At 45.2% G+C, this 24,190-nt stretch overlaps 1 protein-coding gene across 3 annotated transcripts; it reads right to left on the bottom strand.

The window, feature by feature from the left end:
* Nucleotides 1–1,243: 1,243 nt before the first annotated feature.
* On the bottom strand, nt 1,244–23,019 carry CEP68 (centrosomal protein 68). Of its 3 annotated transcripts, none has more exons than XM_033142725.1 (7): nt 22,951–23,019; nt 10,931–11,380; nt 7,626–9,059; nt 6,265–6,387; nt 4,908–5,004; nt 3,503–3,665; nt 1,244–1,684 (listed from the first exon to the last, which is right to left on the bottom strand). In XM_033142725.1, exons 2-7 carry the CDS (start codon nt 11,327–11,329, stop codon nt 1,681–1,683), a joined length of 2,220 nt encoding a protein of 739 aa, XP_032998616.1. In that variant the 5' UTR covers nt 11,330–11,380; nt 22,951–23,019; the 3' UTR covers nt 1,244–1,680. The 3 variants fall into 3 exon arrangements, with proteins under 3 accessions (XP_032998616.1, XP_032998617.1, XP_032998618.1); XM_033142726.1 differs by lacking the exon at nt 22,951–23,019 and adding an exon at nt 17,595–17,618; XM_033142727.1 differs by lacking the exon at nt 6,265–6,387.
* Between the last annotated feature and the right edge of the window lie 1,171 nt (nt 23,020–24,190).

Genomic DNA, 24,190 nt, shown 5'->3' on the forward strand with positions numbered 1-24,190 from the left:
AACAGCCACAGTTCAACATTCAGTTTAAAGGTTCAAATTGCTAAATGCGGGTGCCTTCTATCATGTCACCTTCAGAACAGTGGCATCAGACAACTAAAACTACCTGTCTTGCTGAAGAGCATTATAGCTGGAGTTGAATGGGAAGCCTGTAAAAAGCACATTATTTTAAAGCTGCAATGATGCAGCTAGGATCTAGGTTTGAAAACAGGCAAAGATTAAACTACTCACAACAGCTATCACCATAGTGGTAATTGAAGTGGCACAGTTGAAAACAGCAGGAAAATGTTCAATTCATTCAGCCTATTTAGGGCCTTGGTCTCATCATGTGTTCATTTTATTCCCCATGATGGAGGAGAGAAACAAATGTGGGGGAAAGCACAGTTACTGCATTTAAGATGCAAACTGGTTTACTCAACCCAATGTTTTCCTGCAAACCAGAAATAAACTGGTTTGGAATCTTTATTTTTTGGCGCACGTGTTGAGCAAACTAGTTACTGAAAAACAGGTTATTTAATTTTGCATGGATAGCTTATGCAGTGACTCTTGCTACGATGGAAAAAGTATATGCGGCCTTGCTTTAGCCAAATCTGCATGAGCAGCCAGTTATCCAATTTTGGGGGGTGTATTTTAAATATTCAAAATTCTTATTTAGATGTTTGGCAGTAAGGATTCTTTAAACTCAACTTCAGTAGCAAAACTGTTTACCTCATCGGATAACATCATACACAGTACTAAACTATGGGAACAAGCCTTGGATTTGGGCACTCATCTACTGGCACAGCTACTGTTTTAAACTGCAAATAGTTTCCAGACTGAGACAAATCAGGTTTAGTTTTAACTATGGCTTGTCCAAACAAGGCAACTTCAAAGCATGATCCAGAGTTTGGCAAAACTGCACTTCCCTGCTTAGGCTTAAGTATACTTTAGCTGAAAATGGAAGCAAATATGTCGCATTTGTTACGTCCCTACTGGGAGGCAGCGGAGGCCTGCACAGTCTCGTTCCTGTTATGAAATTAGGCCATTAGCAAACCGCATAGCAATTCTTCAAAAGAGCTATAAGGATAAGTTCTCTGTGCTCCAAAGAAAAACAGCAGCTCTTAAAAAGCAGTTTGCTAGAGAACCTCTACCAATGATTAACCAAAGAACACACCAGCCATGGCACTATTCCTTTAAAAAGCATGTTACCCATGTCTTCTTAAGAGAGGGAGATGGCAGGTGTACTGAAATCACACATTGCCAGTGCTTTAATATATATGGTGATAAAACTGTTTTATTTAAAATGTAGTCTTCCATAGAAATTACATGTAAACAAACGAAACATATTTCGAAGGAAAACCCGAAGTACGTTAGACGACCAGGCACTGAAGACTTTCAACTGTTCACCTGAACAACGATAACATAAAAAGGCCATCCAGCTTTGGAGGCGTTTCACCATTAAGTCAATGACCACACCAGCATCTGTGGACGCCTTATCCTCCATACTCCCACCTGGCACCAGAGATGGACCCAGCTGCTGTAACACCTGAACTTGGAAACAAAGCTTGGTGACGCTGCAAGAGGTCATATAGCTTCCAGGCTTCGAGCACGCTGTCGAGAGCACTTTAATATCTCCTCGAACTCCTTACTGAAGCAGTTCTTTCATTCAGGGGAAGAAGGCCTGTGAAATTCCACACAGAGGCATTATCTGAAATAAAATAATCTGCAAGTTTACAAATGCATCCTGTCTTTTCCCCCCCCCCCCCCACTGTGGAATTCAAACTAAATACACTTAGGATGAACAAGGTTGCTACGTCAAATGCCTTTAGAAAACTGCCCACGGTACCAAGCATTCATTTGCTCTATGGGATTTCAATAACTTAAAATATATATTGGGGGGGTTAGTATGCTTTTATTCGCAACCAAAAGTTCCTCAGGACAGAAAGTGGCTGGAGAAACCCAGAGCACCTGAGAAACTCGGGCAGATGGGTGGGGAATAAATGATGATGATGAAGATGCCTCAGTTCTGTATCCCATTGCAAAGTAGCCCTCTTAAGTTACATGGCGGTTCACTTTTACTTAAGTGTACAGGTACAGATAAACTTCAACCTAAGCTCCACATTTCTAGGAGGCCACTGTTAATACTGTCACTTTCAGCCCGTAATAAATCTTTTTAAAAGCCAGTGGCCAGGAAGGTGCTATTCAGGCAATGCAGTCTTGATTTCCCAATTGTCTTCTGCATTTTATTATTTTATTGCTGTGATAGTTTAAATTAAACCACAGGCTGAAAGCAAGGAGCAACAAAACTAGAAAGTGTGTGCTCTGGAAGCTTACCCTGGTTTGAAGGATAGGATCCTCACACCCTTTAGCACAGATACAGGTAGGTAGCCATGTTGGTCTGTCATAGTCAAAACAAAATAAAATAAAAAATTCCTTCTAGTAGCACCTTAGAGACCAACTAAGTTTGTTCTTGGTATGAGCTTTCGTGTGCATGCACACTTCTTCTTCTGGTGTGTATCTGAAGAAGTGTGCATGCACACGAAAGCTCATACCAAGAACAAACTTAGTTGATCTCTTAGGTGCTACTGGAAGGAATTTTTTTATTTTGTTTCCTTTAGCACAGAGGCAGCTGAACTCCTTTACAGTGCCGTTCTGTGTCATGTCTGATCAAAGTACGTCCCACTAAATTCAGTGGGGCTTACTCCGAGGAAACTGGGTATAGGATGGCAGCCTTAATGATTCACCTGAAGATGGCAGGTTAAAAAAAAAAAAAAGAACAAAGGCTCCTGAACTTTTAATAGTTGTGTAGAAGAGGTAGTTTCAAGAGATGCAGCTTGCCATGCAAATTCACTCTTCTTGGCAGCTACTGACAGTGCAGAAGCCCTTTCCCTTTATTTAATGAAGCCACTCTAGCCACAAAGAGCAGGAACAAAAAGAAGAAGAATAAAAGGGCCAATGGAGTTCCCTTCAGGTGCAAAGCGCTAGACCTTGGTTCCAAATTTCCCATTAGGAGTAGAGTAGAGGAAACTGCTTTGTTCAGAATCAGATCATTGGCTCATCCAGCCCAGTTGAGACCAGCTGGCAGGAAGGAGGCTTTTGGTCATAAGAACCGAAGGACAACCTGCAGGGGCATGACAGTGGGGGCAGGGAGGGGGCCTGGTTCTGTGGAGGGTGGGGGAATTTTGCCTACAGTGGCAAAATATCCCGGGCTGCCCTTGCGGATCACCCTTCCCACCTTAATTCATTATAACCTTGAGGGCATTTCCTTAAAGCGTTTATACCCTTATATCCACCCCAGGAAAGCTGGGTGCATCTGCCTAAGTTGCCGGAATTTCTAGTGGTTTATGAAAAGCTCAAGATGAGCGTCAATTCATGAGGGGGTGCAAGTTTACTATTTAAGGAACTTCTAACGCCCTTTGAGCCAGGCAGGCTTGGTGAAAGCTCTGTCTGCTTCCTTACTTGCCACCACACAAGAAGAACACATTCATTAACGTCCACCCTCACATCTTCTCTTCTGCTTACCCACCTTGACGACTCTGCCTGGGCAGCGGTTTGCTGAGCATCACAATTCTTTATCAAGCCATCGCCAAGAGTGTCCATAGCTGCTAGGAGAGTCTCATACAGGCGTTCAGCGTGGCTTTCAAGCCTGTCAGATTGTTTGGCGATCAAGCCAAGAGTGTTCTGTAAAACTAGAAGCAAGGGTTAAAACGAATTTAAGATCCAGGTTCTGTGATGTTTCTCCTTGACAATTTTGGGTAACACACACTGTTAGAAATGACCACAAGAAGAGGCATTAAGCGTCCTATTACGCTTGCAATAAATAGCTAGATGATAATAAGAAGAAGCAGTTTGGATTTGTTATCCTGCTTTTCACTACCTGAAGGAGTCTCAAAGCGGCTAACATTCTTCTTTCCCTTCCTCCCCCACAACAAACACTCTGTGAGGTGAGTGGGGCTGAGAGACTTCAAAGAAGTGTGGCTAGCCCAAGGTCACCCAGCAGCTGCATGTGGAGGAGCGGAGACGCGAACCCGGTTCCCCAGATTACGGGTTTACCGCTCTTAAGCACTACACCACGCTGGTGTAGAAAGAGAAAGACTATGGTGCATGCTAAGAATAGAGAGGTGGTGCTGTACAAGTTATAGCAGCTTTCTCAAGTGGATGAAACTAACAAGGAGGATTCAACAAAAAGCATTACCCCAAAGCTCCATTTTCTATTAGCGAACAAACATGTGCTCAGGTCACTGCCCAGCCAAAGTGCTTTCTAGTTTTTCAGCCTTTATGTAGTAAAAAGAAGGTAACACTGGGCATATTTCAGCAAAAATAAAGCATTCTGAAATCCTACAGCTTTCTTTGAGAACATCAAATATGTGCTTAAGTTTGCTCTATTTAAACCAGGGGTAGGCAACCTAAGGCCCATGGGCTGGATGCGGCCCAATCGCCTTCTCAATCCAGCCCACAGACAGTCCGGGAATCAGCGTGTTTTAACATGTGTAGAATGTGTCCTTTTATTTAAAATGAATCTCTGGGTTATTTGTGGGGCCTGCCTGGTGTTTTTACATGAGTAAAAATGTGTGCTAATATTTAAAATACATCTCTGGGTTATTTGTGGGGCATAGGAATTCGTTCACTCCCCCCACCAAAAAAAAATATAGTCCGGCCCACCACATGGTCTGATGGACGGTAGACCGGCCCACGGCTGAAAAAGGTTGCTGACCCCTGATTTAAACAGATGAGATTTGAAAACTATATTTGGCAGGATTCATGCCAAGTATCTTGAAAACCATGAGAGCTAGAAAGTTGAAAACACCGTGTGAGGTGGAGGAGTTTCAGAAAAATATTACAAGGTCTGATTTAGTGGCCTGCAGTCCACTTGTCCTCCCCCACACCGTATTCTGGTTCTGTTTCCCCCTTATAGTTGTCTCTCCCCATACCTGGTGAATCCGATACCATGCATTTGAGAAGCCTATCTCCATCTTGCAAGACATTTTCAGTCAGTGTCTGGTGGTCAGCTAAATCCTTTTTGAACTCCTGCATAGAAATGTGATTGATGTCATGAGCAACAATATTCAAAGCCAAAGCATTAAAAATTAATGTAATGAGTAAAGAAAAATTATGGACATGGGTGGTGCTGTGGTCTAAACCACTGAGCCTTGGGCTTGCCGACCAGAAGGTCAGTGGTTCGAATCCCCGCAACGGAGTGAGCTCCCATAGCTCGGTCCCAACTCCTGCCAACCTAGCAGTTCGAAAGCACGTCAAAGTGCAAGTAGATAAATAGGTACCGCTCCGGCAGGAAGGTAAACGGCGTTTCTGTGCGCTGCTCTGGTTTCTCCAGAAGCGGCTTAGTCATGCTGGCCACATGACCCGGAAAAACTGTCTACGGACAAACGCTGGCTCCCTCGGCCTATAGAGCGAGATGAGCGCCGCAACCCCAGAGTTGTTTGCGACTGGACTTAACTGTCAGGGGTCCCTTTACCTTTACCTTTCTAAAGAAAAATTGCTCATTATCCACAAGTGGGCACATAGGTTCCGCAAAATGTATTTTAAAGTTATGGGTTGGATCCAACGGTGTGAAAAGACAGCCTGTGCACCCCATTTTTCTTTCCCTCCTCTGTCTGCAGCTGCTGTATGGAGGTAATGGGGCACCCCAAAACAGCAGCGGCTGTGGTGTACAGTTCTGCAGTGCAAAATAGGAGGGGAAAAATTGAGAGGGATCTTCTGCCAGCAGAAGCTCCCATTGCTGAAAGATCTCTCTGCCAGATTCTATGCAATTTCCCCCTTTGTACTGCAGTCCTGTGCAAGGCAGCCTCGACTGTTCAGGGGCCCCCTCTGAATCTCTGGAAGGGGTTGGGGCCATCAGGGGTGGGCAGCAAGCAGGGCACAGGAATATCAGTTGTGTGAGCTGCGCCCTGATGGAACAAGGATCACAACTGTCTGCACTCCGGTTACTACCAACGGTACACAAAGAACAGCAGAACTCTCCTAGGAGGGTGAGCACAAGGCAAGAATATAAATTTTCCAAATAGCGTATTCCACTGATTTATACATTTGAAGGGGGGACGGGACACCAAGGGAGACTGGTGTTTCATGATGTGGACTAAGAGCTATTTACAATAGGCATTCTTCCAAACTGATAGTTTTCTTATTTCTCACAGGGGTTTGCTTAAGAGATTATTTGAATTGAATTAGGCCTCTTTTCAGCCGTCAGTTACTCCTACATAATGAAGCCCGGTGATCTCAGAGCTACTCAAATCCACAATTAAGGAGGAAAAAGGGGGGGGGAGGAATTACCAGGTAGTTTTGCAATGCTGCCTTGACACTTCCAACATCTGGCTTGGGAGGAATCCAGTTGTCTGTAACTTCTGCCACTTTGTGCAGCCAACAAATGAGCTCTTCTAGTTGACAGCAAAATATCTACTTAGATGAATCAGAACAAAGGCACCCATTATATGCATACGACATCGTAGAATTCAATTTTATAGGTATAATTGTAAAACTGTTTTGGGGAGGGGGGGCGGTTTCAGATCCCAGGTTAGAAGCAGTAGTGGGGTGGGAGAGCTGAAAACTAGACAAGTCCAGAAAGCCTGGGACACAAATTTTCACAACCCACGAGTGACTACAGTGGCTCATTTACCAGAAGTAATGTATTCAGCGTTAATTCTGGAATTGTATTCTCGATTCTGACCTAACTTAGCCTCCTAGAGCAAAATGTGCATCAGTATGACACCCAAATATCATAGAACCATATAATTGTAGTGTTGGAAGGGACACTTCCAGAATTAACACTAAATACATTACTGGTGGCTGCTGCTTCACAAATGGTAGAGAGACAGGCACAGTGCAGGAGCTGAAAATGCCTGTTTTCAGGTCCCTGCCCTATGACATTCTGTAGGTTGTATGCTACACATAAACTTGCCCCAGATGACCTGATTGCAATTAGTTCTACATGGGGATACCTTTGAAGGTGACCTGGAAACTACAACTAATCCAGAATGCGGCAGCTAGACTGGTAACTGGGGTCGGCAGCCGAAACCACATAACACTGGTCTTGAAAGACCTACATTGGCTCCCAGTACGTTTCTGAGCACAATTCAAAGTGTTGGTGCTGACCTTTAAAGCCCTAAATGGCCTCAGTCCAGTATACCTGAAGGAGCGTCTCCACCCACATTGTTCTGCCCGGACACCGAGGTCCAGCGCCAAGGGCCTTCTGGCGGTTCCCTTGCTGCGGGAAGCCAAGTTACAGGGAACCAGGCAGAGGGCCTTCTCGGTAGTGGCACCCGCCCTCCCACCAGATTTCAAAGAGAAAAACAACTACCAGACTTTTAGAAGACACCTGAAGGCAGCCCAGTTTAGGGAAGCTTTTAATGTTTGACTTACTATTGTATTTTAATATTTTGTTGGAAGCCGACCGGAGTGGCTGGGGTATAAAGAATAAATTATTATTATTATTATTTAATAATTTTCACTTATATAATATATTGTTATATAAGTGATAATACAGGTCTACACAGGGACAAGCAGCCAGGCCTTCAGGTCTTTCAGCCCTTCAAAAGTCGCACAATCAACTTTGGCCACTTTCAAATCTAAGTATCATATGACACAATTGGCATTTTGCTGTTCAGGTTTGGATTTTTATTATTATTATTATTTACCCTTATATGCAGTGCAAGGGAATCTCTGCAACGGTTTGTCTCTTGTTCAACACGATGACCTCCACTCTCGAGGAATCTTGTTTTGAGCAAGTCAATGCTACTAGCAGCCTCTCCTAGCAGCCTCTCCTGGTCCTGGCAGCTTTGGTTGCTCAGAAGGTCTTCTTCAATGTGTTCGTGGAAGCTACACGTACGACAAGAATCACAATCTGTTTCCCACTGACACTTGCTGGCTCCACCATCTCCCTGAACCTCCAGAGGAAGCTGCTCTCCATTCACATCGGCATATGGAAAATGTTCAGGGTTCCTTATGATCAGTGAAAGATCAGTCAGCTGCTGAGCCAATGTCTCTAACTCTTTGAGCCTGGGTGGTAAGGAGAGATACTCTTCATCAATGGAACTCCCGTTTTGTAAAGGCAGCACCCTTGTGGAGCGTATGAAGTTGCTACTGTCAGCATCTCTCTTTGTAAGGCAGCCATATCGCCTTGTGTCCAAGAGTCTTTCATCCAAGTTGTATGAATCAAATGGAACTGGTCGAGGGCACATAGGAGACAAGCCATGCACCATCTTCTCTCCAGAGGTGCGAGTTCTCCCAGGAGAGGGAACACCATCAGAAAAGGACACGTTCCCAACAGGTGAGAGTCTGTAGTGAGAAACTGGAACAGGGCATTCCGACTTTTCCAATAAAGGGGTTGGAAAGCTCTCCGAGTGTGGGATCTCCGCAGCCAGAGGTTCCTGGCCCTGCAGGTTCATGGACTTCAAGGTACTCTCGGGAGAAATGGAAAGGCTATTGAGGTCAACCCCAGAATCGTGGACAGAAGACTCTTTGGGGTTCTTTGCAAGCTTGTGTTTCGGTCTCAAAGGATAGGTGTAATCAAGCAAGTCCTCATATTCTTTATTAGGGTCCCAATGGGGCGACTGACGGTCTGGCGATGGGGGCAGGCAATCGGGTATGGCACACGCCCAGTAGTCCGCCTGGAAGGAGGACATCTTTCCCATGTGACCCAATGTGGGGGAGCTATCCAAAGCTATGTGCCCGTGTGGGCCCAGAATGTGGTTTCCTGAAGGGTCAGGGAGACCATACAGCTGCCAGGGAGTAGATGTTTCAGGTGAGAACGAAAGAGCCCCAGCCCCCAAAAAGCTCTTAGATCTCGCCATCCCCTGCTGATCAAAACCGGAGTCTTCTGAAGGCTGTAAGGTGAAGCTAGTCCGAGGGAACGCAGGTGTCACGGCATCAAAACGATGCTTTATTTTACCTGGCAGGTGTTTGGGAGTGGATGAATAAGGCGCAAATGTCACCTGGCTCCTCCCATCGGCATCAAGGTTGTAGAGGGGTTTGGTGGTAGGGCTGTAAAACGTCGAGTCCATAGCTTTGGTTGTGATTTCCAGCAGCCCCTGAAGCGTCTCTGCAGAATCCGAGTCTTCTGCTGAAGTCACCTGTGCAAGTCATTTAAAAAAGAAGAAGTCAGGCTAGAAAGTTAGGCTTCAATATTCCAATACAGGTGAGGGTTTCATTAGCAAGCAGGCTGCTAGCAATTGTTTTTTTTCTTTTAAGGTCAGTTGCTTTCCCCCAGAAATAAGTGAACCTGGGTTAATTTGAAGGCTGGAGGAATGAAATCCAGCATTCTGATTCAAATGACACAGAACAGGGGTCCCCAAACTAAGGCCCGGGGGCCGGATGCGGACCAATCGCCTTCTAAATCCGGCCCGCGGACGGTCCGGGAATCAGCGTGTTTTTACGTGAGTAGAATGTGTCCTTTTATTTAAAATGCATCTCTGGGTTATTTGTGGGGCATAGGAATTCGTTCATATTTTTTCCCCAAAATATAGTCCGGCCCCCTACAAGGTCTGAGGGACAGTGGACCGGCCCCCTGCTGACCCCTGATATAGAATCATAGAACTGCAGACTTGGAAAGGAACCCAAGGGCCATCAAAAGGATGACACTAATTACTTATGTACTTGGGAATCTCAAAACACACACCCAAATAGAAAGACCAGGACCAATTACATTCAAGCAAGTTCACTCACTCCCATGGACTATTTATGCTTAGGCAGTGTTCACCCGTATTTAAGCGAACAAACTAGATCTATCTTGTGCAGCATTTGGATAGGTTTTCAGAAAAGTCCATAATGCTGCCCAACCCTGAATAATACATTCAGGGAAGCTGGTCCATCATTCTTCCTCCCCACCCTCACTTGCAATACTACCATAGTAGCAAATACCACAAATCTGAAACTCTAAAATAACGCGAATTCACAGCACAACCCCATGTGCATTTTCTCAAAAGCAAGCCCCACTGTGTTCAATGAGGCTTACTCCCAATTAAGTGTGCTTAACACTGGGTATGCCTGTTGTCTTTGTAGGCTCCATGATCACTGCAGGTGGTGACAGCAGTCACAAAATTAAAAGACGCCTGCTTCTTGGGAGAAGAGCAATGACAAACCTAGACAGCATCTTAAAAAGCAGAGACATCACCTTGCCGACAAAGGTCCGTATAGTTAAAGCTATGGTTTTCTCAGTAGTAATGTATGGAAGTGAGAGCTGGACCATAAAGAAGGCTGATCGCCAAAAAATTGATGCTTTTGAATTATGGTGCTGGAGGAGACTCTTGAGAGTCCCATGGACTGCAAGAAGATAAAACCTATCCACCCTTAAAGAAATCAGCCCTGAGTGCTCACTGGAAGGACAGATCCTGAAACTGAGGCTCTAATACTTTGGCCACCTCATGAGAAGAGAAGACTCCCTGGAAAAGACCCTGATGTTGGGAAAGATGGAGGACACAAGGAGAAGGGGACGACAGAGGATGAGATGGTTGGACAGTGTTCTCGAAGCGACTAGCATGAGTTTGGCCCAACTGCGGGAGGCACTGAAAGATAGGCGTGCCTGGTGTGCTCTGGTCCATGGGGTCACAAAGAGTCGGACACGACTGAACAACAACAACAATGCTGGGTAGCCAATCTGTTATCCTCCTCACTGATTATTCCTCCCCACCTGCATTCCTACCCAGCCTGACCAACATTCAATAAAAACAATTTTGAAGGAAGAGGCAGAGAAGGGAGAAGAGTGACTAAATCAGAACGGCAGTCAAAGGCTGCAATGTATTTGCTCTGATTTCTAATTCGGATAACTCCTAAAGTTTCTTCCAAACTCCACCATGTCACTTGTGCCAATGGAAATAGATGTATAAAAGGAAATAAAAAAATTATTTCTGCACTATGATCATTCACTCTTCGACTGTGAGAATCCAGTCTCCTTAGCATTTTTCTAGGAAGCATTGTGCAAGTATGGATACCTAAATATGCTCACCTGTTGTTGTTCTTCCGGAAACAGACAACCTCTGCTAAAACTGGGAGCTACTTCACTACCAAAAGTGGTCCTACTGATGAGCGGCCGTCTCTCCACATACTTTGCTTTTGCTTTCATCTTGCAAAACTTGTTCGAAGCCATAGAAGACATCTTATCACATTTTTCAGTTCTCCGGAAAATGCCAGGAAATGTATGGTCAGCTTTCTCTATGGCCTTGAGCTCTCTAACCCCCGTTTCTTTGGGCAAAGGCTCTTCTTCTTCCACAGCTGAAGGCTGGCAAACCTTGCTAACTAGTTCAGAGTGGTCCGTCTCGAGGTCTCGGTAGTTCCACCTCCCATAGCATTTGGCCTTCGCACTCAACGATGCCTCAAAAGGAGATTTTTCTACCTCCAAAGCCATCTATAAAGCAGGTTTCTTTTCCTTCAGTGCCTCAAATGTGAGTCTTTTAACCTGAAATAAACAGGAGACCCACCAGAATTATTTAAGAACTCGCACATATCTAACACAGAGGCTGCAAGCCTATGCATGCTTATTTGCAAGTACGCTCCAATTAGCCGTCCAAGAAAGCATCCCTAGGATTGTTCTGGGTATCTAGAATCCCATGCATATTCATTTGTAAGCTGGTCATACTGTTTTCAATGGGACTTACTCCTAGGAAACAAGTAAAAATGATCTTTAAAAAAACAACCCCAAGAATAAGAGGAGACTGGGGAAACATGACAGCAATCTTCAAATAAATGTGGAAGATGGAGCAAGCTTGTTTTCTCTTGCCCCGGATTCTAGGACCCAAACCAATGGCTTCAAGTTACAAGGAAGGAGATTCCAACTAGATATCCGGAAGAACTTTCTGACAGTAGAAGTTGTTCAACAGTAGAGCAGTCTCTCTCAGAAGGTGGTGGACTCTCCTTCCTTGGAAGGTTACAGGTGGGTAGCCGTGTTGGTCTGCCATAGTCGAAACAAAATAGAAAATTTCTTTCCAGTAGCACCTTAGAGACCAACTGAGTTTGTTCTTGGTATGAGCTTTCGTGTGCATCTGAAGAAGTGTGCATGCACACGAAAGCTCATACCAAGAACAAACTCAGTTGGTCTCTAAGGTGCTACTGGAAAGAAATTTTCTATTTTGTTTCTTCCTTGGAAGGTTTTAAGCAGAGGCTGGATAAACAGCTGTCATGGATGCTTTAGCTGAGATTCCTGCATTGCAGGAAAGTGTTGAATACACACACACACACACACACACACACACACACACACTTCCTGGAAGTGAATCACGACCATCTATTTAACAGTAAAGTAGCTTTTAATGAAGAGCCATGGTCCATGGGTAAAATATTTGATTTCTTAGGTTACGCTTCAAAAATGATACAATATGCATCCTATTTATTATTGTGGGCTTCCTACTCTATTCAGGAACTAACGAATTATCACATAGCAGGCACTAGTGCAGATCACCAGGACCACCCAAGGAACCCAGTGGCCATATTGTTTTCCCACTTTATGCCCCCCAACTACCTGAGCTTTTGGGTGGCCCAAGCACAATTCTTTTCAGCCATGTTTGTCATCCCTCCTGTATTACTGTTGGGATTCAGCTTCCTTAAGCAGCAGAAGTCAGAACTTTTGGGCCTCGTTCGGTTATTTTCTTTGGTCCTCCTTTAAAAACCACAGTGGCTTTGGACAAGGGCAGCTAATCTGGCACTACAACTTCCATCATCCCTGCTGCATAGGACTGGAGGGTTTCTAAGTCCAAAACACCCAGGGAGCACCCACATAGGCCCACCTTGAGGTAGGGGTAGCGAGAATGGAAGCAATACCTCCTGGAATGGGGAACAGCTGAAAAGTAACAAGTAAGGGTTCTCAACATGAGGATTTTGTTGGTGATGCTGTGAGCACAACCATGGATAAAGGTGATGGCAGAACTGGTCCTATGTTAGTTAGTTGTTAGTTAGTTTTTACTTACTTACTTCTTAAATCTTACTTACTTACTTACTTCTTAAATCTTACTTACTTACTTACTTCTTAAATCTTACTTACTTACCGTACTTACTTCTTAAATCTTACTTACTTCTTAAATCTTACTTACTTACCGTACTTACTTCTTAAATTTTACTTACTTACTTCTTAAATCTTACTTACTTACCGTACTTACTTCTTAAATCTTACTTACTTACTTCTTAAATCTTACTTACTTACTTCTTAAATCTTACTTACTTACTTCTTAAATCTTACTTACTTACTTACTTACTTCTTAAATCTTACTTACTTACTTACTTACTTCTTAAATCTTACTTACTTACTTCTTAAATCTTACTTACTTACTTACTTCTTAAATCTTACTTACTTACTTTCTAAATATTACTTACTTCTTAAATCTTACTTACTTACTTACTTCTTTCTTAAATCTTACTTACTTACTTCTTAAATCTTACTTACTTACTTACTTCTTAAATCTTACTTACTTACTTCTCAAATCTTACTTACTTACTTCTTACTTCCACTTACTTCTTAAATCTTACTTACTTCTTAAATCTGTATACCCCCCTTCATCCGAAGATGACAGGGTGGCTCACAACATAAAAATACAAAATGAAAGCACAAAAATGCATAATAACCATTCTGCAAACAAACCCATGGGCAGGGTCCAACAGCAATCTCTCAGAAAACTTATGCCTACACAATTCCAGCCTGCCTTGTCCAACTGAATGTTCACAGAGGAAGCCTTCATGAGGTCATCTGGCCTGAAGATCTCCCTCCCACTTCCTCCTAGCAAAATCCTTGGCAAAATCTCATCTTTTTCCACCCTATTGCCGATGTCCATTGTATTATCCCAAGATAGGAAAGACCCTCCCCACACAACACACACACACACACTTTCTTCTAGGCAACAGCTTCCAAAAGCAGAAACACACACCCAACGAAGGAAAAGGAAGGACCCAGAGCAGGAGACACAATGGGAGAGGAAACAAAAAATGTTAACAACACAAAGGGCAGCTTACCTCCCCCCCCCCATTTTCCAACACACAAACACACTTTCTGGTTCAAACTTCATATTAAGTATTCATTCACCTGTGCAGGTCTAACAGAAGCACTGTGAATATGACAGACCCCATGCAAGTGAAACTTTCGTTTCCAGCCTGTATTTCCAACTACAACTACTTCATTTTAAACATGCACATACTACTATCCCGTAGCTGTCAACCTGGGACTACAAATTCTGTTTCAATGGAGAAGAAAGCTCCAGGATGTTTCAGCCACACAGCCCAGTCACCTCGAGATGTTCCCTGATGGCTGTGGATCGTCTCCTGCACCGCCAAGATGAACACTGTACACCCCAAAACCACATCCTTGCAGCACTCAAGGGCAGCCCCACTTCCTGTGGGTCTCGCTGCAGACCCAGGGTCCAAATCTAGCCCTCAGCACAACCTGATACAAAAGCACCTTCCAACACAAGATCCCTGTTGCACACCTCAAGGCAAGGAAGAAGAAGAGTTTGGATTTGATATCCTACTTTTCACTACCCGAAGGAGTCTCAAAGCAGCTAACATTCTCCTTTCCCTTCCTCCCCCACAACAAACACTCTGTGAGGTGAGTGGGGCTGAGAGACTTCAGAGAAGTGTGACAAGCCCAAGTTCATCCTGCATGTGGAGGAGCGGGGAAGTGAACCTGGTTCACCAGATTACGAGTCTACCGCTCTTAACCACTACACCACACTGGCTCTCAAGGACAACTCAAGGCAAGGCCTCTGAACCTGTTCCCCAACATGAGCAACAACCGACGCTCTGCCTGGATGCTCCCGTTGTCCTCCTGCTCAATCCCGCACAGATAACTGGTGCAGAGCAGCTCAAGTGCTTAAAGGAAGGCCTCTGCGTAATCTTTCGCACTGTGTGTAGGGGGGTGTGAAACAGCCTTCCTTGCCAGCACTTCAGAGGGCAGAACCAACGGTCGCAAGCCCTTCAGACCTTGCTCAGCTCAAAAATAGGGCTTCTGTTAACAGCCGACCAGGAGCTTTGCAAGAAGCAAATCCAGCCTCTTTTCCTAGCCCCTTCCATCCAAGCCTGTTGGCGAGAGCACCGGCTCAGGTGAAAGAAAGGCCTGCTGGTAAATTCACTACATGCTTCAGGTCATGCCATCACGAGTAACAAAAAGGCCTGCTTCAACTTTGGTCCAACAGCTTAAAGGCATGGGCAGAGTTTGCATCCTCAGCAGTAGAAGCCTTGATACGTCAAGCAGCATGCTTCATTTAGCACTGTCCTCGTATTTAAGCTGTGTGTATCTTCATCTTGGCTTTCAAAAGGAACAGGTTTCCTGTAGTCCAAAGAGGAGTGGCTCTCCAGATGCTGCTAGACCATGGCTGTCAACTTTCCCTTTTTTTGCGGGAGATTCCCTTATTCCAGCACCGTTTCCCACTGCAAAAAAAAGGAAGGTTGGCAGCTATGCGCTGGACTACAACTCCCATCATCCCTGACCAACAGCCATGCTGGCTGAGGCTGATGGGACCCGGAGTCCAACAACATATGCAGGGCCACAGGTTCCCCATGCCTGCTGCGCCTGAGATGTTGCTGGTGCAATGCCTAATACGTGTTAATGTAATTTGGATTGCAGATGGGCCATTCCATTGTCACGGGTGGGACACTTGGACCATGTTTTTTGGTATTCACACATGTGTAACAATGTAAATATACATAAAAATTAACAACCAAAATTTAAACTATGTTCTTAATAAGATACTGAACATTTTACTAATTTTTTTATTATTTTTATAGATATTTTTGACAATTTTATTAAATGTTAAAGTATTGTCACGGGTGGGACAAAAAAGGACATGGAGCTTGAGATAAGTTTGATTTATGGAAAAACTCTGAGTTGGGAGGTGAATCAATGATAAACTCAGCATATCTGTTTAAATCAATGTTTATTGGTTACAACTATGCAATCAGAAATTAAGTTTAAGAAATTTAACGATACAAAATTAAGGAAAAAATGCTGTCACGGGTGGGACAGTCATCAGAAAACTTTTAACCTGAACACTTGTGTGAAGACTACGTGGGTGGACTTTTGAAAAGAAGGTCCATAAACTAAACTTCTTTTGTCTTTAGCTTTTAAAAAAAATGGTTAGACTGCACGTTTGGAATCTTCCTCACCAAAGTCCAGCGCTCATCTAGCATTCTTATCAGGCTCATTTTTCATGGAATGGCCCAGATGCAAAAAGAAATAAACATCTGGTGGCCCCATAACTAAAGCTTCTGCTGTCTTATGTAACGTAGGTATGATTACTGTGTTAAACTCTGTTGGATCTTTCAATACACATGAGCAATCTGACCAAGTCTTGAATGCAACAACCACAAACAAAATAGTTTGCTGGTGCAGGCTACTGTTCTATTTTTATTCTTCAGCATCTCAACCCTTGCGTTGTTAACAGATGCACGCACATGATCAAAATCTATGTCAAGAAACACCAGACAGTAAACAAACTAAGATCACTGGGAGCAGACAGTATTATACAAAACTTCAGATAGTCCAGACTGGGGAGACAATTTTTGCCCTTCCCAATGCTCTGGGAGCGGGAATAAATATTTATAGATTGTGAAGGTCAGGTAGGCTAATGTTCCCTTGCCACAGTGTGCTGGCATGTAATGTACTATCAGAGCACCCTATCAGGACTGGGAGCATTTGTTTTGCTGCCTTGACGTAGGAACCCATTCTGTGCAAATACACACACTTCGCTGCCAGCAAAGAGTGAGGCCAGTTAGAGAGCTTCATTTGCCCTTAGTGACATCATCACAAACAGCCAAATGTACAGAGTTGCATGATGCTGTATCATCATCACTGTGGTGGCTAACTGGATGGGTCACATACTATAAATAACCAAATGGCACTGCTAACATCAACAAGATGGTTATTTGGCTAGATCCGAGCATCAGCAACAGGCAACAGCTGTTTAAAGAAGAAAATTGGTACCACACTGGTACTCTGTGACTTTTCAGTTCATCCTAATTAGAGTACCATGCTACTTTTTTCCCTTATACTAATGAACAAACATGGTTGTCTCAATTTTCTGCCTTCCTACTAGGGCAGGGGTCGGCAAACTAAGGCCCCCGGGCCGGATCTAGCCCAATTGCCCTCCAGATCCGGCCCATGAACAGTTCTGCAATCGCCGCTTGGGTCGGCACGGTCTCCATTTTTTTCCAATTTATTTTCGGGCGCCATTTTTTTTCCGATTCCCCCCCCTCCCTCCCTCACCGCAGCGGCGTCTCCTCCCTCCTTCTTCCTGGCTCCTCTCCGCCCTGTGGAAGAAGGGAGCTGGGCTTTGATAGGAAGCCTTGCCGCCCGCCCGCCCATGGGCCTCTCCCCATGGCCATGCTGTGGGCTGGAGTACCTGCTGGCCCTGTGCCTGGCTCCTAGGACAGCTGGCCCAAAAAGGAGAGGCGCCGCCACCCCCTCCCAACCGCAGGAAGAGCGGCGAAGGAGATAGGCAGGGGGAGGGATGGGGCTGGGGGGGGAGAGAAGCCCCCTCCGCCGCGGGCACTCCCATGCGCGCAGTCTGGCCCGCCAGTAGGTCCGGGGGGACGGTGAACCGGCCCCCTCCCAAAAAAGTTTGCTGACCCCTGTACTAGGGTATGTTAGACGTCAGTCTAACAAGAGCCATTGTTTAAAAAGAAAAAAAAGTTACCTGTGTCACGTAAGAAATAACTTCATAGTTATTCCTGAACATCTAGAAGAGGGGGGAACCCTTTATGCTATGTTACCTCTACTTGAGGTACTTGAAGCAGATAAATCTTGGCCTTAATCAACCAATACTGAATTTTTGAATTCTTCCAACTGCAAAAAAAAGGGCAGAGATTGTGAGAAAGGACAAACGCAGCCTTACATTGCATGAGGCCTCTTTCAGTTGCCATTTTTGGGATACAGGTGGGTAGCCATGTTGGTCTACCATAGTCGAAACAAAATAGAAAATTCTTTCCAGTAGCACCTTAGAGACCAACTGAGTTTGTTCTTGGTATGAGCTTTCGTGTGCATGCACACGAAAGCTCATACCAAGAACAAACTCAGTTGGTCTCTAAGGTGCTACTGGAAAGAATTTTCTATTTTGTTTCATTTTTGGGATGCCATCATTAGGTCCACCTCCAGCCTTGTCCACTGACTGCCTAATTCTGTCCTGGCCACAGTACTGCATCTCTCTGGCCTGCTGCTCCACAAGAGAGCAGGTGTCTTCAAAGGTTCCCAGTATGTAGCATGTTCTTCATGGGAGCAAATGAAGCTTTCAAAAAAAGAAGAGCGAGAGCTTTACCAGGGGTACTATATATGAAGCAGATTGTTGTTATCACTAAGCAATGGGAAAGCACTGCAGAGCATGAAAGAGGCAAATTAAATGCTTCGTCCATTTTACACGGGCATGCATAATGAGCACACTGTTCGGTCCCAAGAGAAAGAAAAAGCCAACAGAGACTAGTAAGCTGCCGCTCCCTTAAGGGCAGGTCAACTCAACATGCAAACGAAAGAAAGCTGAAGTAACTGAGAGGATCAGTCACAAAAGTTACAGGAGAGTCAGCCCAAGCTGTATGCATCAAGGGTGTTTCCAGGTGGTTGTTTTATTATACAAACACTGAGCACCTGCTATTCCATCATTACACAACCCAAAGGACTTCTGCCGAGGCAAAACTCCCATTTACTCAGCAGTGAACTCATTAAAGAAAGTTCCATGTGGGATGTGGTTTTTGTGTGTGTTAGAGGAGACTAGTACAGAAGTACTCAACCTACAGTCTATAGATTCCCGGGGCATTCATGAACTAACCCACCCCATTGATCCTCCCCCCTTCCATTTCCTTCCAGCTACTTTGAAATGTGTCGGGGGGGGGGGGAGAGATTAAATAAGTTGAGCTTCTGGGGAAGAGATCCATAGCTTTCACCAGATTCTTAAAAGGAGCCATCATGTCATGACCCAAAAAGATATTAAAAACTATTGGTAGTTCCCAACAGATAGCACTGTTGACAAAACAATGAACTTTCTCTCTACTTTCTTTCTAGCACACATTTTTATATATATAAAAAAATTCTTTCCAGTAGCACCTTAGAGACCAACTAAGTTTGTTCTTGGTATGAGCTTTCGTGTGCATGCACACTTCTTCTTCTGGTGTGTATCTGAAGAAGTGTGCATGCACACGAAAGCTCATGCCAAGAACAAACTTAGTTGGTCTCTAAGGTGCTACTGGAAAGAATTTTTTATTTTATTTTGTTTTGACTATGGCAGACCAACATGGCTACCCACCTGTAACTGGAACATTTTTTATAGATTGATTTTGTTTATTTTCAAACTGTGAGGGTTGCCATGCTGTGCCATTCTAGCAGACGATGTTTATTTTACTTTTCACACACACACACACACACACCGCAAAACAAAATGAGGAATGAAACCCAGCAAACATTTTGTTCTGGGATTTGCACCACTCCCTCCAGGAATGCACATTTCTCTTCTGTATTTTTTGATAACTGAAATAGGCTACTCCTACTCCAAAGTGTAGGGACGCGGGTGGCGCTGTGGTCTAAACCCCTGAGCCTAGGGCTTATCGATCAGAAGGTTTGAATCCTCGCAACGGAGTGAGCTCCCGTTGCTCGGTCCCAGCTCCTGCCAACCTAGCAGTTCAAAAGCACGTCAAAGTGCAAGTAGATAAATAGGTACCACTCCAGCAGGAAGGTAAACGGAGTTTCCATGCGCTGCTCTGGTTTCGCTAGAAGTGGCTTAAGTCATACTGGCCACATGACTCGGAAGCTGTACACCAGCTCCCTCGGCCAATAAAGCGAGATGAGTGCCGCAACCCCAGAGTCGTCCGCGACTGGATCTAATGGTCAGGGGTCACTTTACCTTTACTCCAAATTGTACCCTGGTCAGAGCAATCCTTTTTATTGTCAGCAAAGGCTTCCTCCTTTTCTAATCACAACTCAAATTGCTTCAGGAACATACACAAAACTCACTTCCTCCTAAATTCTGAATTAATCAGTCTTTGTTCACTGTTACTTCTTGGTCCAGCCCCCACAAACCACTAGTTCTGTTCAACACCACTTCACCACCAAACACAAGAATTTGTTAGGGAGGAGATCACCATCCCAACTGTTAGTACAACCACGGAATTCTAATAACACAGCAAAATAATAAATCAACAGGTTTACATTATAAACCATTGTTCTGGTTTGTGAGGGGGCTTTTGGCCGTCCACCTCCATCGTGCCTCTTGTTACAGGTACCATGAGATGGCTCGCAAGCTGCTCAAATTCAGGTGCACCCAGAATAGCAGCATCTTGTCTGTCTCCAGGGTATGGATTTTAGCAAAGCTACTCTTTTCTATTCATCCTTTTGTGTTCAGCACAGCTGCACTGGAGCACAAGAGCTGGGTTTTAGTTAAGCATTTCACATCATACACAGCAGCCTTGCTAGATAAGAGAAAAAGGCTCACGGAGCCCAACCAGGTGCACCCAAAAAGCCCATAAGCAGTATGTGAAAGCAACCATCATCTCCCATCCTTGCAGCCTCTGAACCTGGAAGTTGCATATAGGGCATTGAGCCTTCCACTCCATGAACTTGTCAAATCCCCGTTTAAAGCTACCCATGATCACATCTTGTACCAGCAATTTCCTCAAATAATTGGGATGAACGAATTCCTATGCCCCACAAATAACCCAGAGATGCATTTTAAATAAAAGCATACATTCTACTCATGTAAAAACACCAGGCAGGCCCCACAAATAACCCAGAGATGCTTTTTAAATAAAAGGACACATTCTACTCATGTAAAAACACGCTGATTCCCGGACCATCTGCGGGCCGGATTGAGAAGGTAATTGGACCGCATCTGGCCCCCGGGCCTTAGTTTGCCTACCCTTGACCAAGAGTTCCAATTTTTGTCACATATCTGATATGGCAGTGGTGAAACTAGGCTTTATTTCACCCGGGTCAAGAACTCAGTTTGACACTGTGCCCACACACATTTGCGCACACACACACACACACACACACACACACACTGAAAGCCTCAATGCACCCTTCTGGAGGCTTCACCCAGGGCAAAAATACCCAACTAGCCCCCTATAGCTATGGCTCTGGTTAATGCAAAGGTCTTTGGCATTTCCTTATACTACTTTTTGACACTTTAAAAAAAAAAAATCAAGTGTCTTTCAAGAGTCTTCTTAGGATTTCTTATTATTATTTAGCTTCTTGTGGTTATTAGACCAGTTCAACTGGGTACACTCACTCCTATCTTTGAGGCCAGCAACAAGCAGACATACAGCAGAAGCAGGACAAGCAAAAACTACGTGTGGATTTGGGGCTTCAGGGTTCCCAACGCCACAGGGAAGCAAACCCATGAAAATTAAGGACAGTCCATCAGCAACACAGCTCTCTTGAGTATCCAGAAGCACCGGCACGCACACATACCTGAGGGAGGCAACAGGAAGCAGGTCACGTCTCCCCTGCCAACGGTTTGTGCTTGCCTGCCTTACACTTTGCACGCAATGGCTGTGTTGCAATCGCTCTTATGGGCATGCATTTAAACACACTGCCTAGCCGAAATTTAAGACTACTCTTAATAAATGCCAGTTAATTCTCCTGGACTTCAGAGGCCTTGATGCAATGATCTCCTATTCTGTGTTTCCAAAGGGCTGCTTATTTCAACAGTCAAAAGTACAGAATTAAACAACCAAGCCCTAAAATCGGGACCCAAACTTCACAATCCTAACAGACACTGCCGTCAGTAAGTTTTGCCCTTAACTTTAAGTGGGAAAAATGTTGAATAGTAATAGGAAAGCCTACAACTGTTCTGGCATTACTGTATTGGAGTTATTATTTCTTTGTTAGCACATGAATGGCTGCCACAACTCTGTGTGGGTAGAGCTGGAGACAGCTAGTTTTTATAACACAATGCCAGCCCTGCCTTTTGTTAATACCCACTGCCAGACTTTTAAATACTAACAACCAAGTCCCCAGACAATAATAGTATTTTGCAATGTTCTCTGAAGTCTCTGGAGAGCTTTGATTGCTATTAAAAAGATCCTGCCTTGGCCAATAAAATTAAATCTCCTCTAGACAGACGGTGAACTATGTGGTTTTCAACCCCCCAGAAAACACTAGTTTTGGGTTTGTTTCTTACAAAAATGTAAACAAATGAAAGAATCACCCAAGAGAGCAGATCCCTGTACACTACCATTCACACAGATGCAACTATCGTGGCTTATCAATCGCAAATTTAGAAGGATGCAAAGCAGGAAATAAAGATTTAAAAAGAACCATTGCATTTAATAAAATCCTGCAGAGGGCTTTTGTTTTAAAAAAAAAGTTAGAGGCGTTATCAAGAATGCTTTTGTGGGAAAGGGGTTATTGGTTTGTTTCTGTTTTATAATATATATTTGCAATTTTTCTGTTGTGAACCTCCCTAGGATCTTCGGTGAAGGGCGGTATAGAATTTTAATTAATTAATTAAAAATAACTTATTCAAGGGCATGCCTTCTGAAGGGGGTGGGAACAGCATTGTTTGTTATCAGAACCATTGAACTGTAGAGCTGGAAGAGACCCCCCCTCCGAGGGCCAATCTAGTCCAACCCTCTGCAATGCGAGAACCTCAACAAGATCATAAAAGGGCAGAGTTGGAAGGGACCCCCGGGGGTCATTTAGCCCAACCCCTTCCAATGCAAACAATCTCAGCCCTCTGCTCAAAAACCTCTTTTGCGTTTTCGTCTTGCAAACCGCCCTGCGGCACAATAATAGAAATGTAGTAGTAGCCGAGAGAAATGGCAAGGTAAGCGCCGGACCTCGAGCTCTCGGCTTTCTCTCCAGACAACCGCAGCGCAGGGGGAAGGCAGGCCAACCCAGCGGAGTCGCGTTCGCCAGTGTCTCGGCCCCAAGAAACGCCGGGGCCGCCCCCCTCTGCCTCCCACCCCGGCCGGCGGCACCCGAAAACAGCGGAGCTTCCGCGCGCAGCCTACGAGGCGCAGGCGGAGAAGCAAGCGAGCGAGCGAGCGTTCCGGGTGGTGCGCCCTTACCCGAAGAAGGGTCCCCGCCGAGCTCCGGACGCCGCCCTGCGCCCTCCGGCCCTCGTCCGGCAACAACGCAAGGGGGAGCACGCGCGCCCTACCGGGGCCGCCTCTGGAAATGGAGACGCTCGGAAGCAGCTGGAGAGCAAAGCGCAGCCAATGGCCGCCTTGGAGAGGCGGCGGAGGAGGCTGCTGCCTGCGCGCGCCCGGAACGCGCTTCTTTTCCGCCGGCCGCCCTTTCCTTGAGGGGAGCCTGCGGCTCTTCCAGGCCTGGCGCGTCTCCTATCCGAAAGCGGCGGCGGAGCGCGCGGGTTCAGCCCCGTCGTAGCTTTCGGGTGCGGGGGTGGGGTGGGGGGTTGCGCGCCGAAGTGACGACGAGACGAGGCGGGCGGGGGCGCGCGCGCGGTCTTGTAGCTTTGGTGAGGGAGATGGAGACAAAGGGAGGCCTGGAAAGGGAAAGGGAGGGAAAACTCGCCCGTTTTGGTCAGGGGCGCATTGCGCGCCAAAAGTGGTCGGAGAAGCTGTCACCGCCGGGGCCGGCCCAAGACTTTTGGGCACCCCAGAATAAGACCCCCCCCCCACACACACACACACACGAGGGGGGGGCGCCTCTCATTCCTTGGAGGTTTTTAAGCAGATAGTCTGATGCCTATCTGTCAGGGGATACTTCAGTTGTGATTCCAGCGTTGCAGAGGGTAGACGACTAGATCCCTCTGAATCCCTGCCAACTGTACAATTCTGTGATAAAACTCCCATAATATCTTGCCACTGGCCATGCCGGGTAGGAATGATGGGAGTTGTAGTCCAACAACAGCTAGGAACCCAAGGTTTAGAGACTTTTACAAACTAAAGAAACTTGAACTTTTACAAACTAAAGAAAAGCAGGGGGCGGGGGGGGGGAGAGAGAAGGCAGTTGCTTTCACTTTTCATTATACTGCATGGGTGTTACAGCAAACTATATCCTCTTAGTTACAGGTGGGTAGCCGTGTTGGTCTGCCATAGTCGAAACAAAATAGAAAATTCTTTCCAGTGGCACCTTAGAGACCAACTGAGTTTGTTCTTGGTATGAGCTTTCGTGTGCATGCACACTTCTTCTTAGGACAGGGGTCAGCAAACTTTTTCAGCAGGGGGCCGGTCCACTGTCCCTCAGACCTTGTGGGGGGCCGGACTATATTTTGGGGGAAATTAATAATGAACGAATTCCTATGCCCCACAAATAACCCAGAGATGCATTTTAAATAAAAGGACA

Source organism: Lacerta agilis, chromosome 3 (assembly GCF_009819535.1).
Source record: "Lacerta agilis isolate rLacAgi1 chromosome 3, rLacAgi1.pri, whole genome shotgun sequence".
Lineage (NCBI taxonomy): Eukaryota > Metazoa > Chordata > Lepidosauria > Squamata > Lacertidae > Lacerta > Lacerta agilis.